This window comes from Euleptes europaea, chromosome 3, assembly GCF_029931775.1.
Source record: "Euleptes europaea isolate rEulEur1 chromosome 3, rEulEur1.hap1, whole genome shotgun sequence".
NCBI classification, from domain to species: Eukaryota; Metazoa; Chordata; class Lepidosauria; order Squamata; family Sphaerodactylidae; genus Euleptes; species Euleptes europaea.
In genome coordinates, this window is record NC_079314.1 from 104,378,496 (window position 1) to 104,403,903 (window position 25,408).

General features: G+C 46.4%; 1 protein-coding gene across 1 annotated transcript in view; it reads right to left on the reverse strand.

Annotated features, from left to right (window-relative positions):
• WASHC1 (WASH complex subunit 1) overlaps positions 1-25,171 on the reverse strand; it is a 39,310-nt gene extending 14,139 nt beyond the window's left edge. The window contains exons 1-3 of the mRNA XM_056846857.1: positions 25,020-25,171; positions 3,492-3,603; positions 2,910-3,056 (exon numbers count right to left, since the gene is read on the reverse strand). Of these exons, the coding sequence (XP_056702835.1) occupies positions 2,910-3,056; positions 3,492-3,603; positions 25,020-25,168 (408 nt within the window). The 5' untranslated portion in view covers positions 25,169-25,171. The remainder of the gene's footprint in view (positions 1-2,909; positions 3,057-3,491; positions 3,604-25,019) is intronic.
• Positions 25,172-25,408: the final 237 nt, after the last annotated feature.

Sequence of the window (25,408 nt, forward strand, 5' to 3'; positions counted from 1 at the left end):
TCTTCTCCTTCAACAGCTATGTTCCTCTAGGCTCCATCAGGCAGGTCTTTCCCACTCCTGCCTCAGATTTTCTTTAAAACCAGAAATGCCCTGAAGCCCTTTACAAATGCAAAGCTTGTTCTCTTTTTTTTTTTGCCGCTGAACTCCACCCTCTGTTTTGTTCCTATTTTCCAATCTGAGCCAAGGGGCACTTCAGCGTCCTTGACATTTTTTTTTCTCTTCAGTTAGATGTTGGAAAGATCAAGTGCAACCCACTGGGAATCGCTCCATTGAAAGAGCCAAGGGGTCACTCAGCTTCCCCATGGGTAACATGAATAAGCTTCCAGGGGGTGGCAGCCAGTATGTTCAGTTCAGTTCAGTTTATTTACGATCATTTGACCAGCAGATAAATGTTGCTACAATTGATCAATACAGAGCCAGGATTACTGTTTTGATGCGCTAACCCAAGCTCTTCTCACTCTAGTGGCAACGTAGCAAAACTTTGCCACTGTGTAGGAAATGTTGGCATCTTTATCCTCAAGTAAATATTTAGTAATAAAATCATCTGACTGTCTAAACACTCTGGTCAACAAGGGCAAAATCAGCCTATTTCTGACATCCTGATAAAATTTACAATACAATAAAATATGGGTGATTGTCTCAACATCTGAGTTACAAGGGCACAATCTAGACTCAAGAGGTAAATGCTGGAATCTCCAGCTGAGCAAGGCTGATGGAAAGGCATTAAAACGAGCTCTTGAAAAAGCCCATCGGAATTTAGTAAAAGCAACGGAGGTCAGATAAGGAGCCGAAGAGAATCCCTCCCAACTCTTTAGTAGTCTGTATGGTCTTGGAAGAACGGCCCTCTCATTCTGCAATTTGATGTCTAAGTCGTTGACTAACCATATTTTTTGCTCTGTAGTGGCAGCCAGTATGGTTCAGATTGTTCTGCCCCATTTAGAGGATCACCCCATCGCACATTACTACCACCCTGCAGCCATGAGTCGCGCAGGTTGACCACGCATTCATGGTGTAATGGTTGGCCTTCCTGTATTTGTGAAGTCAAGAACTGCCCTCTTAGTCATGATTAGAACTGCAAGGGAATTTGTAGCTCACTAGAGATCAGTGTAAGTTAAGGATCCATGTTTTGGTGTAGATACCATTTTTAGTACTTTAAGGATGCTCAAAGCTAACCTCAAGTAGCAAGGCTGGGAAAGACCTCTGCCTGAGAACTTGGAGAATTGAAGCCACTTAGACCAGGCAGTCATCCTGGGCTAGAAGAGTCAATAATCTGACTCCAGAGAAGGCAGTTTCATTCAAAGATCTGCAAAAGGCCCCACACTATGAGGACCAGAATTACCCTTTAGGTATGAGCATCCTGTGCTTTTCTGACTGATACAGCATGGTGAAATGGTTAAGAGCAGTGGACGACTCTAATCTGGAGAACTGAGTTTGAGTCCCCACTCCTCCACATGAGCGGCGGACTGTAATCTGGTGAACCGGTTGGTTTCCCCACTCCTCCACATGAAGCCTGCTGGGTGACCTTGGGCTAGTCACAGTTCTCTCAGAACTCTCTCAGCCTCACCTACCTCACAAGGTGTCTGTTGTGGGGAGAGGAAGGGAAGGAGACTATAAGCCGGTTTGATTCTCCTTAAAAGGTAGAGAAAGTCAGCATACAAAAACCAACGCTTCTTCTTTTTCTTGAAACAGCCCCCTTCATTGGCACATTCAAACCTACTTCTGCTTCAAACAGTACAGGGAAGGCCTAAGCAACAGGCCTAATTTGGGGACGCTAAGATGTGCTCCACACACCTAGAAACTCAGCTCTCCACCGCCAGTTCCAAGACCAACCTGAAATATTCATGCTACTTTTGATGAAACAGTTCCGTTAAACTACAGGAAAGTATAAAGCACTGAAATTATACAAGGCAGCTTTATTTTCGGGTTCACTGGAAAGCAAAGAGCCTCTCTGGCCCTTCTCTGCAAAGGTCTCTCCATCTGTTCCAGGTCCCCAAAGTAGATATCAGCCTCATCCCATGAGCTATATACTTTGCCTTGGCCATTTCCAAACACTTGCTGGAAATTCTTCCTTAGCAGCCAGAAAATCATAGGAGCTGGAAGAACAGCCAGATGCATTTTAACTCACTTACTAAAAGGAATATACTGCATCCACACAGTATATTGTGCACACACTGATGCTGCTCCAATATCTCACGGAGAACCAGGCACTTAAACGGACCTCATGAGCAGAGGAAGCCTAGTGACATTGCAACAAATGCGAGGTTTCCCAGAACACGGGGCCAAAAACCACTGAGCCAGAGGCACGGTTGCTGAGAAGAGGAGGGGCGGTGGCTCAGTGGTAGAGCATCTGCTCGGCATGCAGAAGGTCCCCGCTGCAATCCCCGGCATCTCTAGTTAAAGGGACTAGGCAAGTAGGTGATGTGAAAGAACCTCTGCCTGAGACCCCGGAGAGCCGCTGCTGGTCAGTACTGACTTTGATGGGCTAAGGGTCTGATTCAGTATAAGGCAGCTTCATATGTTCATAAGTTCAAGGGCAGGGGTAGAAAACTCATCTTCTTTGCCCCCTTCCTGACACATAGGGTTGTGACTGGTTCAGGAGGCACCATTGTAAAAATGAATTACCTCCCACCACAAACAGCTTCACCCGACGCAACATGTAAAACTCAGAAGGCTGCAGATATGCATCCTGCACCGCTTACCAGTACTGAGCCGTGGTAACTTCTAGCATGGCAACCTTCTATTCTTTGCAGTACTTTTTCCTTCCCTGGGACCCTCCCCCACCACTATTTGAGGCTTTTGCAGCCCTTGAATCCTCAAACCCCCAAACCCAAGAGAACTCTTGTTCCTTTCAAAATCGACCACCAACTTCCTCACCCAGCACGGTCCTTTTTACTCCTTCCGTTCCTTACCTGAAAAGCTTTCTCATCTAATGCCCTGTGTTTGCTCTGAATCTTGCGCCTTGGCCGTTTCTGCACATCTGGATCTTCCGCACCAGCAAAAATGGAGGCATATTCTTGCAGCCTCTCCGGAGCAGGGTATTTAGCACTGGAGAACACCTTGGCAGATGAGTGTGGGAACAGAGAAGGGGAGGGAGAAAGAAGGAATCTGAACATGTTATCCTAGAAAGATGCACACTGGCGATACATACTCCATGCACTGGAGAGGTGGCATGTTAATTCAGAAGTAGGAACTGTGGATGTGGCACCTGACGTCTGTTTCCCAGCTACAGATAGAATCATAGAATCATAGAGTTGGAAGGGACCACCAGGGTCATCTAGTCCCACCCCCTGCACAATGCAGGAAACCCACAATGATCTCCCACCCCACCCCCAGTGACCCCTACTCCATGCCCAGAAGATGGCCAAGGTGCCCTCCCTCTCATGATCTGCCTAAGGTCGTAGAAGCAGCAGTGCTGACAGATGGCCATATAGTTCCTCATCTACAAAACAATCTCAATGGAGAGCAGAGTGCCAACAACGAGCATCCAGTACCTTAATCGCCTTCTTGCTGCCCTTGATCTTGTCGATTTTGGCTTGAGCTAGAGTGACCCTGTCGTTGATTGCCCGCAGCTGTGTCCGGCTGGCCTCCACTTGTTGGGAGATCCTAAGAGACAAAGGTGACAAGAATCCAACTTGCGGTCAAACATCTTGACAGTCCTCGAGGGCTACAGCTCTCGATAAAGGTTGCTTGGTCATCTGCGCTTTTGGGGCGAGGGAGATTCATTGCGCTCATTGCAGCCAACTCAAAACCAGCCTTTAAATAAAGGGAACAGGAGTTTGGTTTAGAAGCCGGGAGTATTTGTTCATTTTGATTTCTACCCCGCACCTTTCCCTGCCAAAGCCAGGCTTAGGGCAGCTTCCAACAACCAAACAGAACTTTTCTCAGGAATTCAATATATAGGAGAGAAGTTGGTAGGCCCTTTGTTGGTGCTCCAACTCTGCCCCAAGAAACTTTGTTCAGTATGAATTCAGGTGCAAGAACACATTGGACTGAATAACCAAGATTGATTCCTTCTGCACCTGACATTTTCCTTCCTTAAAATACCTCCTCTCCAATTTAATCCTGCTGAGCTTCTTACTAGTTCTGACAAAATCTTAGCCCGAGGCACATATAATTGCACAAACAGCATATACAATTTCCAGGAATTAATCCAATTGTTGCTGACCAAGGGAGGTAAATCATTTCAGTCCCACTAATCCAGCAGATTCACGCACACACACAGATTGGTTTTTCAGAAACACATAGAAAAATTCCAGTCTCTATATGAAAGAAAAAATTAAAGCTCTGGACGCAACATTGCCTGATATAATTCCAAAAAACACAGCCAAGAAACTGGGGTGTACACTCTCCTAAAAAGATGAGCATCTGTAACAAATATCCCATAGAACTGATAAAGGATAAACTGACCCCATTTCCTAAATGAGTGTTTGAGATTTAAAAAAAAACATTGACTGCTGAAAAAGCACTTCCATAGTGATAGCAGTTTTGGGGGGTAGAAGTGTTGTTCTGCAGTAGGACGGCTAGAGTCAAGTCCAGGAGCTCCTTGGAGGGTAACAAGATTTTGGGGGTAGGATAGGGTTGCCAACCTCCAGGTACTAGAAAGAGATCTCCTGCTATTATAACTGATCTCCACCTGACAGAGATCAGTTCCCCTGGAGAAAATGGCCGCTTTGGCCATTGGACTCTATGGCATTCAAGTCCCTCCCCTCCCCAAACCCCACCCTCAAGTCCCTCCCCTCCCCAAACCCCAACCTTCCACCGGTGGCGAAGAGGGACCTGGCAACCCTAGGGTAGGAGCTTTTGAGAGTCAAAGCTGAAAAGTGAGCTTTGACTCTTGAAAGCTCATACCCCACCCCACCCCCTCATACCCCAGAAAGCCAGCATGGTGTAGTGGTTAAGAGCGGTGGTTTGGAGCAGTGGACTCTGATCTGGAGAACTGGGTTTGATTCCTCACCCCTCCACATGAGCAGCGGAGGCTAATCTGGTGAACTGGATTTGTTCCCCCACTCCTACACACGAAGCCAGCTAGGTGACCTTGGGGACGTTACAGCTCTGATAGAGCTCACTCAGCCCCACCTACCTCACAGGGTGTCTGTTGTGGGAAGGGGAAGGGAAGGTGATTGTAAGCTGGTTTGAGTCTCCCTCAACTCTTCTTCTTCTTCAATCTTGTTGGTCTCTAAGGCTCTCCTGGACTTGAATCTATCTGTTCTCCAAGACAGGGGACCCTAACAATGTTGAGCCTGTGGTCACTCTGGGAGTTTTGACAAAGGGCATCACCAAATATGGTTTCCATGGAAGGCAGGACAAATCACAGAACAGCTGCTACGGGGGAGCAAAATTTTGGGAGGTACTTCCTCAACAATGCCCCGTGCAATTTGGTCCCATGGTTAAATTAACTGTCCCATACCTTAAAGGGCAGAGGCACCAAACCCCAGATACCACATAAAAAGCAAAGCTAGTAAGGTGCAGTGGTTTATTCCCAATAGGTCTCCAATACTATTATATGTGGAGACACAGTTCCTCCCATCGGACATGCAATGAATGCATGTCTCGCTATTGAACAAGTTTCCCCATTTAATGACCGAAGCATGCTGTAACGGCCCATTAAATAAATAAATTATATCATCTAACTAGCTTTGCCTTTTTCTTGTAACAGGTCTTAGATTTTTGTTGACTCACTGTATCTGGGAACCTCCTTCCTCAGCATCACTCGTTCCTCTCTCTCTCCCTACATTTTTCCATGGAAGCCAGTCAGTTAAGAACTGGGTGGATTGGTTGGCAACTAGTGATGCATTGCTGACATATTAAACACCTTGTTGCAGAATGAAGCTGGAGAGCCCCACAAGTTACATTGTGGGAATGCAGATGCACACATATTGCTTTCTACATCTGGTGCATAGGAGACAACAAAGAAGGAGGAGAACAGAATCATAGAGTTGGAAGGGACCATAAGGGTCATCTAGTCCAACCCCCTGCACAATGCAGGAAACTCACAACTATCTCCCCCCCACACCCCCAGTGACCCCTACTCCATGCCCAGAAGATAGCCAAGATGTCCTCCCTCTCATCATCTGCCTAAGGTCATAAAATCAGCATTGCTGACAGATGGCCATCTAACCTCTGCTTAAAAACCTCCAGGGAAGGAGAGCTCACCACTTCCCGAGGAAGCCTGTTCCACCGAGGAACTGCTCTGACTATTAGAAAATTCTTCCTAAATTCTTCTCCTAAACGAGAAGAAGAGTTGGTTTTTATATGCCATCTACCGGCTTACAATTACCTTCCCTCCCCCTCCCCACAACAGACACCCTGTGAGGTAGGTGGGGCTGAGAGAGCTGTGACTAGCCCAAGGTCACCCAGCTGGCTTTGTGTGTAGGAGTGGGGAAACAAATCCAGTTCACCAGATTAGTATCCGCCGAATTTTCATGTGCTAATCAGCAAGAATGCTGAATGTCCCCTTTCTAGAACGAATGCCTGAAGCATTTTGCACACATGAAAAATCTGATGTTCCTTAGGTTCAGTTATTAAGGACAAATGCGATAGTAATTCATTCAACGACAGATAAGGATGAGATTGATACTGGCAGTTCAAGAAAACTGATGGCTGCCTCTTTCCTAGATTTGCAGAGGCATCAGAAGATAAATACATAAGAGATGGAAGCGCAGTACTGCGATGATGGGGCCTGATAAGGACCTCAGAAAGGTTGTGTCACAGTCGTTGAACAGTAAACAGTGCTCTTAATCTGCAGGCTATCCTGATAAGCCATCGCTCATGGTTATCTCTCTTTTGGGATTCTTTTTGGAGTGAACACAAACAATTATTGTGACACCTTAAAGACAGATGTTCATGGAGTTTTGCTGTATAGCTGCCATGCTTCAGAAACATCGAAGCAGAACTGTCCAAGAGGAACTGAGGACCGGTGAAACATCTCAGCTGGCTAGCAGGGAAAACAAGCAGGTGAAGCAAAGGTACGGTCTCTATGTGTGTAAAAGTGCCATCAAGTCACAGCCGACTTATGGAAAGCCAGCGTGGTGTAGTGGTTAAGAGCAGTAGTTAGGAGTGGTGGACTCTAATCTGGACAGCCCAGTTTAATTCCCTGCTCCTCCACATGAAGCCAGCTGGGTGACCTTGGGCTAGTCACAGGTCTCTTAGAGCTCTCTCAGCCTCATGTACCTCACAGGATGTCTGCTGTGGGGAGGGTAAGGTGATTGTAAGCCGGTTTGATTAAGTGGTAGAGAAAGTTGGCATATAAAAACCAACTCTTCTTATTGGGGTTTTCAAGGTAAGAGACTAACAGAGGTGGTTTGTCAGTGCCTTCCTCTACATAGCAACCCTGGTATTCCTTGGTGGTCTCCCATCCAAATATTAACCAGGGCTGACCCTGCTTGGCTACTGAGATTTGATGAGATCGGGCTAGCCTGGGCCATCCAGGTCAGGGCAGGTATGGTCTACAGGGGAAAAAAAACACTCCCGATCAAACAAAGTGGGAAACAATTTACTTTGCAGGTGATATTACTTCTAAAATTAAAGTATAAAAATCAGGGCCATGACCAGACAGAGGGATGTAGACTAACGTATAAAGCTGATTAAAAGTAGTCTACCTATATGGGACTTTCCCTTTGGACCAAAAAAAGCCCCTTCCTTTTTCAGCAGTTCAAAGAGGGAGTTATTGGAAAGCTGATCAGCTGATCAGCAGAAGGTGGGAAGGCAGAAATGCATAGGAAACAGGTGCAGATGGCAGAAACTAAACATGTGTTTTAAAGGAAGCAGCTCTTCTGTGAGCCTCAGTCTTAATCAGGATGTCTCTTGTTCTTGCTCTGTTACTGAGTCAGATTTTTCAAAACATCCGAAAATCATATCATATCCTTTTCTGTTCATCATTTTTTGCATCAATAGAAATAATATGCCTTCCATTTGTCCTGGAACTCTTTGATCGGTCTTTTATTCATGCAGTTTGTCAGTTTTGCTGCATATTTCACTAATTTGCTGTTCCAATCCTCTCTTGTCTGGGCACTCTTCTGCTTTCCATTTTGTTGCAGATGTAACCCTGGCTGCCTTAACCATATATCTGAACGTGGGCATTTTGTTAAGGATTGTCTCAGCCGTTCCAGAACCTCTTGCATCAAGGGAGGCTCCTGGCACCAAAGGAAAGAACGGGATCCCACCCACAGACTGGAGGACGGAGCAGATGGGAACTTAAGCCAAGAAGCAGCTGTATACCACTGCTTGATTGCCTTTATATTTGGAAGCTCTAACCACAGTTTGAGCTCTAAGCAACAGTAAGCGCAAACTACAGTTTAGTGCTGTGTGTGAATTCTTATTTTAGACCATTTATAGTCCACTTTTTTGCTCAAAAGAACACCCAAAGTCGCTAACAGTCAATTAATGCATAAAACAGGGCAATAATAAATAGCAACTAAACCATCACTAAAGAGGCCCAACATTAAACACATCAAGGCAGTAACTGAGCCAACATCTCTCTTTCAGCAGCCTGAGAACACATAACTTTGATTGTCAGCATTCAACACCTGATTTCCTAATGGATGGGGAAAGTTCCTGATGTACCACCACCAGCTATTACCACTGGTACATAACGCACATAGTAACAGAAGAGGTATCTTAATAAGTTAAAGATGTCAGGTGCCTCAGACTGTAATAACCAGTCAGGTTTGATCTAGATTTGCACAGGTTTAGAGAGGGACCAGAAAGGAAGGGCAGCATCTATAACAATAAGAGGATCCATCTGTCCGTCCATCTGTGGCAGGCACAACTCATCCAAAAATAAAGCTAGGAATCTCAAACTTGGCGCCCAGCTTCAGGATATGATTGAGGGAGTTGCAAAGCCAAAAGACGAAGGGGATTGGAATACTCTGGCATAGATTAGCTCCATTAACATCCCTCTGCTATTTGCAATGGAAGCAAAGGTTTACTCACGAGAAACCAGGAGAGTGCAGACAGCACAAACAGGGACAGCGGAAACTATCTCTTCTGTGACCAAAGGGGGTTTCCCAACTTCTCTGACCTATCAGAGCCAGTGTGGTGTAGTGGTTAAGAGCGGTGGTTTGGAGCAGTGGTTTGATTCCCTGCTCCTCCATATGAGCGGCAGAGGCTAATCTGGTGAACTGGATTTGTTTCTTTCGTCCACGGCTGCAGTTTTTATGAAAACTCCCAAACACCCCTTGATGTGTTGCTGGTGTTACCCTTCGCTCCGAGTTTGACCAAATCTCCCTCGAAACCAGGGCATCGTTGGCCGCCTTTAAGTTACAACTTAAGGTGCACTTTAGTGCTGAGAGGCTCCTAGCTTCTCTGAAGCACGACCCTTTTAAATCCTCATGGGAAAAAATCTTAGATGAGAAATTGTCATTGTTGGGCTTCTCGCAGGATATGTTATTAGATCTTGGGAAATCTGAAGCTTTCACCAAAATTTAAAAGCGCATTAAAGAGCTTGATTATAACAGCACTACTTTTCGTGCTCGCCGCATTTGTTCGTCTCAGTTTTTCGGAATACCACCACCACGCGGTTTGCCCGCCTATACTTACTATCTGACAACTCCTCGTCTTTCTGGAGCCTTCTGTTTAGCTAGACTCTGTTTAGCATAGCCCTCTATGGTTATGCAGGGAAGGATTTTGAATATACCATAGCCAGACAGGACCTGTCCTTGCTTTTCTGGCTCTATCGATTCATTAGCTCATGCCCTCTTGGAATGCCGCTTTTACGAGGAACTTCGATCACATTATATCTCTCCCCTTTTAATATATAAATCTAATGCCTCTATCTCTGACATAATGCCTTTTTTATTAAGTGACAGGGATCCCAAGGCTACACTGTCAGTGGCAAGATTTATTTCAGTCCTTATATCCCTCAAACATTAGATTTATGCTGCTCAAGATCAATGGATCAAGGAGCTTCTAAGGGATAAAGGAAAGGGTTTGTTTCCCCCCTCCTGCACACGAAGCCAGCTGGGTGACCTTGGGCTAGTCACGCTCTCTCAGCCTCACCTGCCTCACAGGGTGTCTATTGTGGGGAGGGGGAGGGAAGGTGATTGTAAGCCGGTTTGAGTCTCCCTTAAGTAGTAAAGTCAGCATATAAAAACCAGCTCTTCTTCTTAACTCAGAATCTCAGCAGTCAAGAAAATAAAACACCAACTAAGGAGGGTGTAAAGGGCTACAGGGAAAAGTTATGGGGAGGAATTAGTCTCGGCATACCTTTATAGGCACTGAATAGAGCACCAACTCTTCTTCTTCTATCAGATCCTGTGTGGCTTTGTTGTTAGAGTGTCTGACTATGTTCTAGGAGACCCAGGTTTGAATCCCACCTCAGCCATGGAAACCTGATGGATGAACTTAGGCCCATCACAACAAAAACCTCAATGGGTTTCTGGTTGTGAGGATGAAACGGAAGACAGAGGAACGACGCAAGCTGCTTTGGGTCCCCAGAGGGGAGACAGGCAGGATATGACACCGATTATACATCTAGGTTTGCCTGCAGATCACCAACAAAAATACAATTGGTCTTGCTACTGCTTCACCTGGTAGCACTGCACGTCTTTCGGGCAGGAGGCAGAACTGCTTACTCAGTATTCAAACTGGTGTCAAATATCACAAGCACGACTTATGGGATTGGTAAGGGGAGCAAGCGGTGGCAGAGCCCCTGGTTCTCAATAAACATGTGGTGAGCTGCTCAGTACTGACGTGGAAGCAGGTGGATTAGCAGTTATCCAGGACACACCACCAGAACTCCTTGCTTTATAGAAAACAGTGTTGTTTAATTTACAGTGCACAGATACAAAAGACAAACCGTCACGTACACTTCTCTCCACCAAACTTCCCAACACAGAGTTACAATTACATAGGCTTATATACAGAACTCCACCTGAAACCAATAAGGCCACCTGTAGACCTGGCCACAGTATTACATCCTTACTGCTTCAAATCGGTTAGTTGCAGTTCACCCTAGAACCTGCAAGGCTATTGCTGCCTCTTGCATCATCCTAGATGCCTCTGATCTGACAGCTACCTGTCAGCTGTCTCTGTCAGATTATTATGGGCAACTTGTTACTCTGACATAGGGGGTTTGCATGCAGGCCATCTAATGCTAAGGAGATAAGTCACACAAGGGTCATTTGCAATCAGCAGCTGGGTCCTAGGCATGCACAATCGACAGGTAATAATTCACTCCCAGAAAGAGGGGGCCAGAAAGGATGGGAGACGAGGCAATTACAGCTGAACATCAGAAACGCCAAGAGAAGCTGTGAAGTAGACCTCCCTGGAATACCAAGCAATTCCAATTTCATGTCTCTAGTACAAAAGTAAATGATCAGTCAAGGAGAAAGAACATTACAGAGTGGAATGAGAAATGAACAGCACAGGAGGATAAAACAACTCAAGTAGTAAATGACTTTTCCCTAAGACCTACTGCATATGTATGGAAAAGGGTAGTAAAGAGGGATGTCAGGCACGGGTGGGGAGAGCTGGTCTCAGCTCGAACCCTGGTCTTCAAACTGAGCAAACTGCAACCAGGAAAACCCTGTAGTTTCTTGCTTTGAATGAAAACAGGCCGGCAGAGGCTCCTAAAGCCAATTCTATGATATGCCAGATTTATTTAGAAGAGGCATATTCTTGCCTCTCCAGAGAACCGGTTCAACGGGCGTTAAGATACCAGTGCCAGGCAGAATTCATTGCAGAGAATATTCAGCCACCACCGTGAAAGTTCTGGACTGCGCAAGAATGGTCCGGAAGGGCTTCTCCCCAAGTTACGAGATCAGGTACTAAGGAGGGGGCAAGGAAGATAAGTATCAATGCTGGTTTTAGGTTACGGCAAGGTTAATTTGGATTACCAAGGGCTGTATTGTGCACACCGTGATTCCATTCTGGTGCTGAAGCAGCACCGAATTTGGAAGTAAACACAGAATTCAGCATTCAGCTTTCTTTCTTTTTAAAGTCTCCAGCTAATCTGATTGGGAAGGTAACATTTGTCACTTAGGGGCACTGTCTGGTGAAGTCCCAGAAACCCAGAGAAGCAAAGTCAGGTGGGTTTCCAGTGGTCACAGCTGTTACTTCTTCCAGAACCAGCAAAGGCAAATTTATTAGAGTTTTATCACTTCTTCGATTGAAGTCATCAAAGTGAAGCTCGTAAGATCCGGAAGAGACAGCAAACAGTTCTATTAAAAGCTTACAATTAAAAGAGTTAAAAGCTTAACAGGGCTGGACCCTTGAGGAAGGATTGTGAGAGAGAAAAGTGGGGAGTACATATTGGAAACCCCCCCAACGCAATTTTAAAATAGAGTTTAACCCTCAAATACATGACAGCAGAAATGAACACACAAAACAAACCAGAAAAAGACACTTTTGGTGTGTGTGTGTGTGTGGGGGAAAGCCTCCCCATGGCAGTAATGTATTTGAAGCAATGAAAGGGATTTAGTAGACGTACCGCCTTCTCCTTGCCTTCAGATGGCCAACAGCAGCACGTTTTCCAAGTCCCCTCCTGACGCTACACAATGGCTGCTGGACAGCCTCTCTCCCATCACAACAGGGGCAGCCATGTCTGAGAGAAATGGCACAAACCCCACCACGGTTTTTGAAGGGAATGAGCTTCATTCGTTTCATTTCTACGGCAGAAAAGCTCCACGCTGGGCTGGGTCGGGGGTAGAGACATAGGAGAGTGAGCCCGGGCTGAGGTGTGCTGGGACATCCCTGTGTGCCTCAGACTGGTCTTTCCCCCATTTGCCACCGTTGTAAGCAGGATGGCATCTCCAGGCAAAGAAGACTGTAGCCTCAGCTAGCTATTCCCCCCCTGCGGCCGTAGCACATTATCTCGGGCCGCCCGCAGCCATTTTCCAGAGAGGGCCTGGAGAAGAAGGTGCACTTTGCCCGTCTGAAGGTAAGGAGAAGGCTATAATGTAATGTATCCCTTGCCGGCGCCGCTCTGTTATTTGCTCGCGGAAGAACAGAAAGAAGCGGCCGCCGTTTGCAATCTATGGCTGCTTTGAGACTCATTTAGAAGTCCATTACAAATGCCAGCTCCCCTCTAAAGTTTCAAAGCGGCGAATTACTGTGCATGTTTCCCCCCAGAAAAGCCAAATAAGTTCAAGCACTCGGTAACCCTGGAGTGGGCTCTTCACGGCTTTCTGCTCTTTCCCCACCCTTCACATTTAAACAGCTCCTTCATATCTTATTTCATGTCTGAGTCAGTGTAATCAGAGCTTGATGGGTAGAAGTCCCCTGAGAAAACCCAATCAAGATTCCTTTCCCTCCATTAAGCTATTGGTTATTATCCTAATTAATGTTTATCACACTTTGATTACTCCTCGAGCCTGATTTGCAGATGCTGGAAGTGGCAGGAGACGGGAGCCATTTGCGTGCAGAAGAGACGGGAGAGGAGCGGACGCACGCAGGCGCGCCGTGCCCGGGACCTTGCGTGCAAGCAAATTCCACAGGGCGCCTTCTGAATACACATCTCCTCTGGCTTCTGAACTTCCTGCTCAATAAAGCACTCCTCAAGAATGAGAAAAAACAACAGCAGCAATTCCCAGGGTCCTCTCCTGCATTATCTTAACCATTCAGAAGTCTGTAGTATGCCATTTCCCTCTTCTATTTCTAGTAGCCCCAACAGCTCCCGGATGAACCGCCCAAGCGTTATGCACATCATCTTGGGTCCTGCTTTGGCACACCACAGTCTTTGGAGAGGGGGCAGGTGGCTATGAAGGGCGGGGCCTTTTCAGTTGGAGTCCACACAACACCCTTCCTAGTCCCTTCCTCTGGTACAGAGTCTGGTGGTGTTTTGCTGCCAGGATTAAACTTTCTTGGCTCGCTAGGAACGTTAATCTGTAGTTTTTACCCCACTAATTTGTGGTTTTAAATCTTTGGTATGGTGCTGTCAATATTTTACATTGTTCTTCGTAGCTGCTATTTTATGCTGTCCTTTTTAGACCAGGAGTTGCTTTAATCTGTGATGGTTTAATAACAAGATCACAGAGAACTACTGTTATTTTTTCAGTATTTCAGTCTACATGAAACGGCCGTTCAAGTCACAGTTGACTTATGGCAACCCTGTAGGGTTTTCAATGCAAGGCGTTCAGAAGTGGTTTGCTCTTGCCCGCCTCTGTGTCACGACCCTGGTATTCCTTGGTCTCCCATCGAAATACTGACCAGGGCTGACTCTGCTTAGCTTCCAAGCCCTGCCTAGCTTCTGTGATCTGATGAGATCAAGCTAGCCTGGGCTATCTAGGTCAGGGATGCAGCATGGTATAGTGGTTAAGAGCAGTGGTTTGGAGCGGTGGAGTCTGATCTAGAGAATCGGGTTTGATTCCCCTCTCCTCCACGTGAGTGGCGGATGCTAATCTGGTGAACTGGGTTGGTTTCCCCACTCCTACACACGAAGCCAGCTGGATGACCTTGGGCACGTTACAGCTCTGTTAGAGCTCTCTCAGCCCCACCTACCTCACAGGGTGTCTGTTGTGCGGAAGGGAAGGGAAGGTGATTGTAAGCCGGTTTGAGTTTCCCTTAACTGGTAGAGAAAGTCGGCATATAAAAAACAACCCTTCTTTAGTTAGCTGTTAGCTCACTGGGAACAAGCCGAACTTATTTCTCAGAGAGCAAAAATAAAAAAAATCATTATAGTGCCTGAGTTCACCCTCAAGTGGTAAAATGCGAAGGGTGCAGGTATTAGTAACGTCCGTTACATGCACAAGGTGGTTTTGGAGTGTGGGGAGAAAGGATGTCTACCTAGGCCCTTTTGCAAATGGCTCCGTGCTCAAGAAAGAGAATATTGACAAGACTTTTAACCAGCCAGGGAGGGAAACCGACGTGCACTCTGTGCTGTTACCAATTTGCCTCATAACCTTGAGCCTCGGCTTCTCTACCGACGCAGCGGCGAAGGCGGAAGGAAAGATCTCATCTGACTGTCTGAAGAATTAAAGCCTGTAAAATTGACTCGGAAATATCGAGCAGGTGGTTATATAAGCACGCAAAATCAATCATCTTGAAAAACTGTTTCTGTGGAATCGCCAGTTATGTTTGCGCACCTCAAATATTAACTTTTCTTTATCACAAAGCTAGTAAAAATGCTACCTGTTTACCCCCCTTTTGTCGCAATAGCACCGTACACTGATTAAGTTACTGGAGGATTTTGGCACAAAAAGCAAGCCGACTCAGCAAACGTATTACGAACAAAACGGGTGTGTGGGCATGCTTAAAACATAAGCACAACAGGCATTTTAAAACATTAGGCCTGCATGTGGGAGAACTAAGACTGGCTGCAGTTGAAGAAGAAGAGGAGTTGTTGTTTTTTGAATGCCCCGCTTTTTTTCTACCGAAAGGAGTCTCAAAGCAGCTTACAATCGCCTTCCCTCCTTCCCCCCTCCCCAACAGGCAACTTGTGAGGTAGGTGGGGCTGAGAGAGTGCGACTGGCCCAAGGTCACCCAGCTGGCTTCGTGTGTAGGAGTGGCGAAACAAATCCAGTTCACCAGATTAGCGTCCACCGCTCATGTGGAGGAGTGGGGAATCAAACCCGGTTCTCCAGATTAGAGTCCACTGCTCCAAACCCCTCCTCTTAACCACTACACCACGCTGGCCCAGAGGCCAAAGCCTCTCCTTTTGTTCCGTCCCACCCCCGCAACTGGCATTCAGTGGTATCCTGTCTGTTAACGGAGGGGGGGGTGTTTCTATTTAGCTATTGGGGTGAAATTGAGGAAGAACATTCGGTCATGTAGTCCCTGCTTGAAGTTGGACAGCCCAGGGGCAGATTCAAAAGGAACTGGGGTGTTGCGATCATTAAATTGCCCTCTCTGTTATAATGCTACACTTTTGTCCAAACTCTTCACTTTGCTGTTTCTAAGTATTGATCTCCCTGTGCTTCCAGCCACCGGAATAAACATTACAAATAATCACGTTTCTAACGAAAACCTGTAATTCCAGGACCTTCTCCTCAAGCTGGCGACGCTTCACGCCAGCGGTGAGCTGGCGACTGCAAACTATCGACGCATTTGCCAGAAGGCTGTTTCCCAGAGAGATGCAAAACACCAAGAAAAAGTATAAAATTAAGCCAATTCGGATGTTGGCCTTCATTAAACGACACCGTCACGTATATAATTAGAGCTACGTTTTCTGGATGATGGCCCAAGGGGGGTGGGGAGAAGCTTACATATGCAAAAGTCAGCTTTACAAGCACCAGTACTTGCAATGTGCCTTTTGGAGATTGCACACGTGTACTTTCTTCAATTTTTCACTCCATGGATCCAATCTGTTTGTAAAGTTGCCTCTTTTGTCTACACCACCTCTAAAACCCAGCCCCCAGACCTGCGCTTACTCTGCTCACCCCTTTAGCTATTTGACATCTTGACTGCCGCAACATTCTCCTTGTTGGTCTCCCGATTTCTCATCTCCAGCCTCTTGTTTCATAGAATCATAGAGCTGGAAGGGACCACCAGGGTCATCTAGTCCAACCCCCTGCGCAATGCAGGAAATTTACAACCGCCCCCCACACCCCCAGTGAACCTTACTCCATGCCCAAAAGGTGGCCAAGATGTCCTCCCTCTCATCATCTGCTTAAGGTCATAGAATCAGCATTGCTGACAGATGGCCATCTAACCTCTTCTTAAAAACCTCCAGCGAAGGAGAACTTACCACCTCCCGTGGAAGCCTGTTCCACTGAGGAACCGCTCTGTTAGAAAGTTCTTCCTAATGTCTAGACAGAAACTGTTTTGATTTAATTTCAACCTGTTGGTTCTGGTCCGATCTTCTGAGGCAATAGAAAACAACTTGACACCATCCTCTATGTGACAGCCCTTCAAGTACTTGAAGATGGTTATCATGTCCCCTCTCAGTCTTCTCCTCTTCAGGCTAAACATACCCAGCTCCTTCAACCTTTCCTCATGTTCTTATTCTTCCTTCTGCTTAGCATGTTCCGTCAACCACTCTGACCACATCCTACCTTTCTTCCTCTATCTTCATCTGCTTCTGCTACAAGCTTCTTATTCCAATTTGAGAAGGCCACCTGTCTACGTTGAGCTTTCATTTATTTGAAACACTTAATAGTGCAATCCTGTGCAGAAACACTCCAGTCCAAACATTTGCAACTCCGCATAGGATTGCACTACTTTCAATGGATTGCACTGCCTTTCAATGGAAGGCAAGGTAATCTGGAATGTGCTGTCTGGGGGGGATGTGGAGTCCCCGTCTTTGGAGGTCTTTAAGCAGAGGTTGGATGGCCATCTGTCGGGAGCGCTTTGATTGTGGGATCCTGCATGGCAGGGGGTTGGACTGGATGGTTCTTGTGGTCTTTTCCAACCTTGTGTGATTTTGTGATTTGCAACACAAAGGTAAGCTGCAACAACCCAGAAATGTAAATAACAACCCATACAAACAGCAAGGTTAAACCAATGAAAATATTAAATTACATTAAGCCAGTAGTAAGAAGTTTCCAGCAGTTCCCAAACAGCTGGGGGAATTAAAGCACCTCCACCAGCTCCTGAAAGGAGACTAAAGGCAGAATGAATATGACTTCCTGCAGGAGAGCATTCCACAACTCCAGGGCCATCACAGAAAAGGCTATGCTTTTGGGTGGATGACTAAAGGAAGGAATTTGGTGAAGGGCCTCACTGGATATTAAGGCAGGGAAGAGCAACGAGGACATCTGTTAGGGAGCCAGCGTGATGTAGTGGTTAGTGTCACACTAGGACTTGGGAGACCCGGGCTGAAATCCCCACCCTGCCATGGAAGCTTGCTGGGTGGCCTGGGGCCAGTCACACACTCTCAACCTAACCCTACTTCACAGGGTTGCTGTGAAGATAAAATGGAGGAGAGGAGAATGGTGTAAGCCACCTCAGGTCCCGAGAGTGGAGGAAGGGGGAGCACAAACAAAATAAACAAACAAACCTGCTCATGCTGTAGACAGGCTGCCCCCACTTTGCTGCCCCCCCTGCTTTAACCCCACCCTCAGTTGCAAAAAAGCCGGGTTAGACGCAAGGACTGCGTGGCCAGTCGCCTGTATCGTACCTGGCTGCCATAGCCACATGATCAAATATTAAACACACCACTTTTCTGAAGTGGTTCAAATCTTTCCCGTAAAGCCATCCTTCAAGCAACCCTGTAACATTAGCCAGTAGGGTTGCCAACCTCCAGGTACTAGCTGGAGATCTCCTTCTATTACAACTGATCTCCAGCTGATAGAGATCAGTTTCGCTGGAGAAAATGGCTGCTTTGGCATTGAAGTGGTCTCTGTCCTAGCATTGGCTTTGGCACTGAAGTCCCTCCCCTCCCCAAACCCCGCCCTCTTCAGGCTCCACCCCAAAAACCTCCCACCAGTGCCAGAGACCTGTCAACTAGGGCAGTTGAAAAAAAAATTGGTAAAAATTAGGATCCGGCAAAATCCGGCCCGTTTTGATCTGGGAAATGCCTAAGTCCGAACTCCCCCGCTTCGGTTCCATGGAATCCGGTGCGAGATTTGAGTTCGGGGGAAAAAATTGCCCGAATAAATCACTTTAAAGAGCCACCCACTCGCTTTTCTGGGAGCCCCAGGAAGGTGGGCGGGTGGCTCTTTAAACAGATTTGCGCTGCCAAGACCCACCCGCTCGCCCTCCCGGGCTCCCAGGAAAGCGGGCGGGTGGGTCTTTAAGCTGATCCGCGCTGCCAGCCATGGCAGCACGGATCAGTTCAAAGACCCGCCCGCTGCCTTCCCGAGGCTCCCAGGAAAGCGGGTGGGTGGGTCTTTAAGCTCCGGGAAGGCTGGCGGGGGGGCTTTAAACTGCTCCACGGAGATGGGGGGGGAGGGAAGGCGATCCCGGGGCCAGGATCACCTGGGAGATTGGGGGGGGGGGAAAGGGAAGACGATCCTGTCCCCCACCGGGTTGAGCTCTCTGGAAGGCAAGCTTGACCCCGAACCTGCCAATTTTTTTCTGCAGTCCCCCGAACTTGCCAAGTTCGAGACTGCGGTTTCCCACCGTTTTGGGGTTCGGCTCCATCCAAACTGAAAACCGCCAGATGCCCTCCCTCTCATGAATGCCTAAGGCCATAGAATCAGCATTGCTGACAGATGACCATCAAACCTCTTCTTAAAAACCTTCAGGGAAGGAGAGCTTACCACCTCCCAAAGAAGCCTGTTCCACTGAGGAACCACTCTAATTGTTAGAAAGTTCTTCCTAATGTCTAGACGGAAACTCTTTTGATTTAATTTCAACCCCTTGGTTCTGGTCCATCCTTCTGGGGCAAAAGAAAACAACTCGGCACTCTCCTCTATATGACAGCCCTTCAAGTACTTGCAGATGGTTATCATGTCCCCTCTCAGTCTTCTCCTCTTCAGGCTAAATATACCCAGCTCCTTCAACCTTTCCTCATAGGACTTGGTTTATCCTGCTTGTGTTCCACAGCACCCAATATAATAGGCATACTCCTCTGATCCTGGAGAGAATAGGAATGCATCATGAACAGTATTCATTTTTAAGTGGTTGACACTGTGGTGCATCAGCATCCAAAGAGAGAGTAAGGAACCTACAGGACAATGTTGCTGAATGGAAAGCGCCACCATCTAGTACATTTTTGAAGGCGAGAAAGAGCCACATATAAAGCAAGTTTCCCCTTACCTGCAACAGGTGAACTCGATTTTAAGTGGGTCCTGGTTTTGGAGGTGTCGGAAACCCGCTCTCTTAAGGGTGCTGGCGTCAGAGCATGGCACAGCACCAGGGAGATATCCCAGACACGTAGGACTAGCCGGGCGGAGTGGAAGAGAAAGCTTGAGAACGCCTGCTGCTTGAAACTCACATTTGTAGTAATGTTTCAGGAGCCAGCCCAGGCTGAATCCTGTAGACGCCGGCTCATTTTCATGACCTGTTTTTTCTCTCCCTCCTCCCCGCCTTAGCTGTGGAGTGAGAATAGGTGCTCTGTTTTATTCTGGAAGAAAAGGGCCCTCTCACATTGTCCCTTTGGCACTCAGAGTTCAGCTGATAACTGATTTAGGCCAGAGAGCCAATGCTAGGACAGAGACCACTTCTTGTTGTTTTTTGAAGTGACATTAAAAACCTCCTTTAGTGTTTTTTTCACGAGCAAGGTCACCTGCCTGTAAAAAAAAAATCTGAGGCTCTTCAGCATTCATGCTGCTTTGATTAGAAATCACTCAGCAAATGTTCACAAATTGCCATAGCAAAAGTTTGTATTTATACACATACAAAAATCACCAAAAAAAATCACAAAATCACACAAGGTTGGAAGAGACCACAAGGGCCATCCAGTCCAACCCCCTGCCATGCAGGATCCCATAATCAAAGTGCTCCCAATAGATGGCCATCCAACCTCTTCTTAAAGACCTCCAGACGGGGACTCTCCGCCCCCCGAGGCAGCGCATTCCACCGTCGAACCGCCCTCGCCATCAGAAAGTTCTTCCTAATGTTTGGGTGGAATCACTTTTCTCTTAATTTAAATCCATTACTCCGTGTCCTAGTCTCTGAAGCAACAGAGAACAAGCTTGCTCCCTCATTAACATGGCATCCTTTCAAATATTTAAACATGGCTATCATGTCACCCCTTAACCTTCTCTTCTCCAGACTAAACAAACCCAGCTCCTTAAGTCTCTCCTCACAGGGCATGGATTCCGGACCTTTGACCATTCTGGTCGCTCTCCTCTGGACACGCTCCAGAGTGAGACTATTGAAGTTTGAGCTATGAAGCTATGAAGACCGGCAAAAAGCTGATGAAGAAAACGAAACGTGTAATTACCTGGGATTTCCGTTCTTGTCGGGTCCAGCCTTGTGGACTTCTATTGGGATCAACCCTTCGTGGATCTTTCTTGGGACCGTGGTCTGATACTGTGACTTTGATACTGCTTTTGTAAGCTGTTTTTCATTTTGGATTGACTCTTTCTGCTCTTTCTATGGGATTTGCACGTATTAGATGATGTTTGTATTAGGATTTGCTACATGTGTAAGTATTTAAGTTTGTACTCATTCTTTGCACTTATCTGAGTGTGATTTATATGGTATTAATATTCACTTGTTATTGAGCCTTGGTGCTGCGTTTTTTGGGGGGGTATAGCAAAAGGGGTGCAAGTGAAACAAGACAAAAATTTACCCAGGTTTTTTTTTAAAAAAAAACCCCAAATATTGCTTGGAAGCTAGGACAATGCTTAAAGACGATGTCATTCTTAAGGCTGATTCTCAAAGAACGGCTACACAAGCTTGTTGTAGCAAAGCAACCTCATGTCTTGCCGGACCTTAATGGGTAATTGGATGCAGAGGGCGCTTTTGTGGGACACAGCCCATGGTGTCCGGATGCTTAAAAGGGAACCCAGACCATGTCAACTGCCATTTACTTTGAGCAAATCATGTACTTAGCAAAATCATGTATTTAGCATAACTTCGAGAACCCTGGCTGAATTGAAGAGCTGTGCTGGTTACCATGGGCTAGGCTGAGGAAGGTGAGGACCGTCTCCTTGCTGGACTTCCATCCTGCCTGGGTGGCAATGGAAGGGTCAGCCGGTATAAGGACTTCCATGGGGGTATGGCTGTCAATGCTAGCCTTTAGGAAGAAAAATGCTGGAGAGGTTTTAAGCAATAGCAGCCCTCCGCCAACCAGCTACCATCCCATCTCCACTACGGTAGTGGAAGAAGTGTCCCTCTTACACTCTCAGGCACATCTGCATTATGTCCAGTTCTTGCATTCATACCATGAGCGGCGGAGGCTAATCTGGTGAACTGGATTTGTGTCCCCACTCCTACACATGAAGCCAGCTGGGTGGCCTTGGACTAGTCACAGCTCTCTCAGCCCCACCTACCTCACAGGGTGTCTGTTGTGGGGAGGGGAAGGGAAGGTGATTGTAAGCCGGTTGTAAGTCTCCCTTAAGTGGGAGAGAAAGTCGGCATATAAAAACCAACTCTTCTTCTATATAAGGGGATGCTTACATTTGCATGTGTAAGAGGCATTATGTGTACTCTGCGCTAATAGTCGTAAGCAAGAATTCTTACCAACTCATAGAATCTATTCTGCTGGTCATGGAGTAGGACAAGTGGCTACAGCAGCACTGATCCATAAACCCCAAGTGCTTTATATCCAACACCACCTCTAAGATTTCACCCATATCAATAGCAGCTCATAGCAGTTCAGTTGCTCAACACAATGTTCTTAGGCAAGAAAGTCTTTGTGAAAGTCAGTGGATGAAAAATGCTAGGGACAGAACGTTGAACTAGTTAGCCCTTGCATACTTTGATTCTAAATATCTGGTGTTATTTAGTGAACTTGGCTGGAGTCCTTCCTTTTCAGGCATATCTTGACAGCTGCAAGACTAACAGAGAAATTTCTTTTAAAATGTAAGCCTTGAGATGCAGGCTTTTGCACCCGTTACTACATCCTCTGCCCTGACCTGAGTAGCCCAGGCTGGCCTGACCTCATCAGATCTCAGAAGGTAAGCGGGGTAGGCCTAGGTTAGTACTTGGACGAGTGACTGCTGAGAAGTCCAGGGTTGCTATGCAGAGGCAGGCAATGGCGAACCACCTCTATTTGTCTCTTGCCTTGAAAACCCTATGGGGTCACGATAATGTAGCTGAGACTTCACAGCACTTTCCACTACCACTGAATCCTCTGGCTTTCTGTGCTCCAGCAGAATTGTAGCACATTGGAGGGAAGATATAAGGAGGTCTCTATAGCAGAAAGGCTTTGCTCTTGAGGGTCAGGAGATATAGAAACTTCAGAACTTGTCTTGATCTGCTGTTTGTTCTACCAAGAAGTCCACACAAAGGTTCTTTCCCCTCTGCTTAACACTTTCCTTGACCAACCAGATGAGTTTCTGGCTAAGAAGCACCTAACTGAGGGAAAATCACAGTATACACACTTCAGTGCTAAATTTTGCACCGAAGCTATTAAAATACGTCGTACCCTGGCAGAATAAGAGTAGCAGAAATACTTTTATTACTCAAAATATTAAGGGGGTCAGCACCAAGTTATATGATGTCTATATACATTTTATTCGTACATGTAATACGTAATGTTTAGGCTTAGATTATTTGTAGTAGAAGTAGTAGCTGTTGCTGTGGGTTTCTTACTATTTGTTGTGGATGCTGTTGTTGTTTTCTGCTGGTCAGTGACCGTATCAATGAATTTAATTAAATAGATCTCTGCAGTAAAGGCAAACCGTCAACGTGGGAGGGGGAGAAAATCTCTCATGGCACCTTTGCCCCAAGAGCTCCTGTGCAGGGCTGATACTAGACCCAAAGTTCTTTCTGCCACACTCGCTGAGCATACCGTACCAGATGCGCTCCCATCCCTTTGTGCCTCAAAGAAGAATGCTTTGCCCTGATAAGCCTCAGCTTTCCTGGAAATAAGAGATCTGGTCACCTTATCTTAAGGAAGCAGAATGGGGAAAAGAGGAAGAAAAAAAAGGTCGTTCTCAGCTAAGTGGCGAGATTCTCACCTTGAAAGCTTTCCCTCTGATTGGCACAGAACACCCAAGGTTGTGGGACTTTTAATCAGACGCCTGCATAATTACTGAATCATTATTAATTATATCAGAGAGCTCCCAGGAAAGGCAAAGCAAACAAAAGGCCTGATGGAGGCTCTCCTGTTGTTGGAAAGAATTAGTAATTACAAGCCGTTAAGGGCACTCAAGAGTGAGGGAGAAGCGCCGCAGCTGGTGTTCCGGGACTGGCGCGAGACAGGCATGCTAACAGGACGGGTTGTTCTCCTCGGAGAGGATGGGAAGGCACTGCTTTGCACGGAATTTAAAGAGATTCCCTCCCTAGTCCATACCTTCACGTTCATAAATGGGGTCCAAACAGCCCTTGAAACCTGCTTCTATGTCCCATCACAAGCACTACAGCCTATCAGGCAACCTTTTCCAACGCTGGCCTCTGTCCAGAACACTGGGGGCACACACGGAAGAAACACTCTCGGCATGCTCCAGGATCAGATAAGCATGCCTATTGCATTAGGTGCTGTGGAACACAGGTATAATGCTGCTGCAGTCGTCTTGTTTGTGGGCTTCCTAAAGGCACCTGGTTAGAATAATAGAATCATAAGAGTTGAAAGGGACCAGCAGGGTCATCTAGTCCAACCCCCTGCACAATGCAGGAAATTCTGAACTACCTCACCCCCAGTGACCCCTACTTCATGCCCAGAAGATGGCCAAGATGACCTCCCTCTCATTAACTGCCTAAGGTCATAGAATCAGCATCACTGACTAGATGGCCATCTAGCCTCTGCTTAACCAGTTAGTGTAGACCAGTGGTCTCCAAAACAAAACAAAAAAAACAAAAAAACTGTGCTCCACTGACAAATGTATTCATTAAGAGCTCCCAAGGCCTGGAGGAAGAACAAGTGTTGGGTAAATTCCCAGCTGCAAACAAGTGCTTTAGTTTTAGTGCTTTTCCTTTCTGCATATTGTTTCCCAAGGCTTCTCTTTCTCTAATGAAACCCCGACTTTAAGTTCTACATGTGTTAGTATAAATTCAATGATATCCTGACCTCGGCCTTCCATTCTCTCATCCTGCCATTGGCAGTCTGCCAGTTCACCCAAAGACCTGATGGCTGCCTGGGAAACAATTGCTATTCTTCTTGGGGGATGGGGGGTGGAAATGGAATTCTTCCACCAGTATTCTTCCACCAGATTCTCCATTTCCTTTTCTGTGGTTCATTTTCTTTCACACTTTAAGAATTATTTAGATACTCCCAACAGTTTAGTACAAAACCAGACAGGTGACAATTGCCTGCTAGTTATTTGTAAATTGCTGCTGTGACGGTAGCTTTTGTTTTTGTATTAATATTAAATTAAACAAAAATTAAAAACAAAACTGTGCTCCACAGAGCGCTTGATGCTCCGCGAAATATCTCCTAGTGCTCCGTGAAGAGACTGGAACGAAAAATACTACTGTCATTCAGTTTAGTATATATGTGCTGGTTGAAAATTAATCCTCCGTGACTAATTTTTCTCCTGAAAAGTGCTCCATGACTCAATAAGTTTGGGAACCGCTGGTATAAATGGTCAAGTTCTCCACTTTCTAACCTTTCACAGCCGGCAGTAGCTGCCAATACGGCCAAACCATACCTGTTGAAGATATCGGCTGAGACGGTCTGCAGGTACTGAAGGGCATCTGCTATCTGATGAATGGCTTCTTCCCTGCGGAGATCTGGCTGGATGAGAGGGACGGAATACGTCTGTCCTTCCACAAAATACTTCTGTGTCACAGTAGCCATTTTTGTCTGAGGGGAAGAAGCAACACCTGATTAAGGTTTGTTCAGGCCTATCTCATAGCTCTCCACCCAGAAAGGAACGTTTCTGATCTAGCCCTTGTCAGAACATAAGAAGGAAAGAGAAGTATTTCAAAACTGGCAGTGCATAAATATGCTGTCACGTGGAAATCTACAACCGAAGGACTTGATTGAGAGAGGAGCACGCCACCCCCATAACTGACCCTTCAGACCCCTAAGACTGCA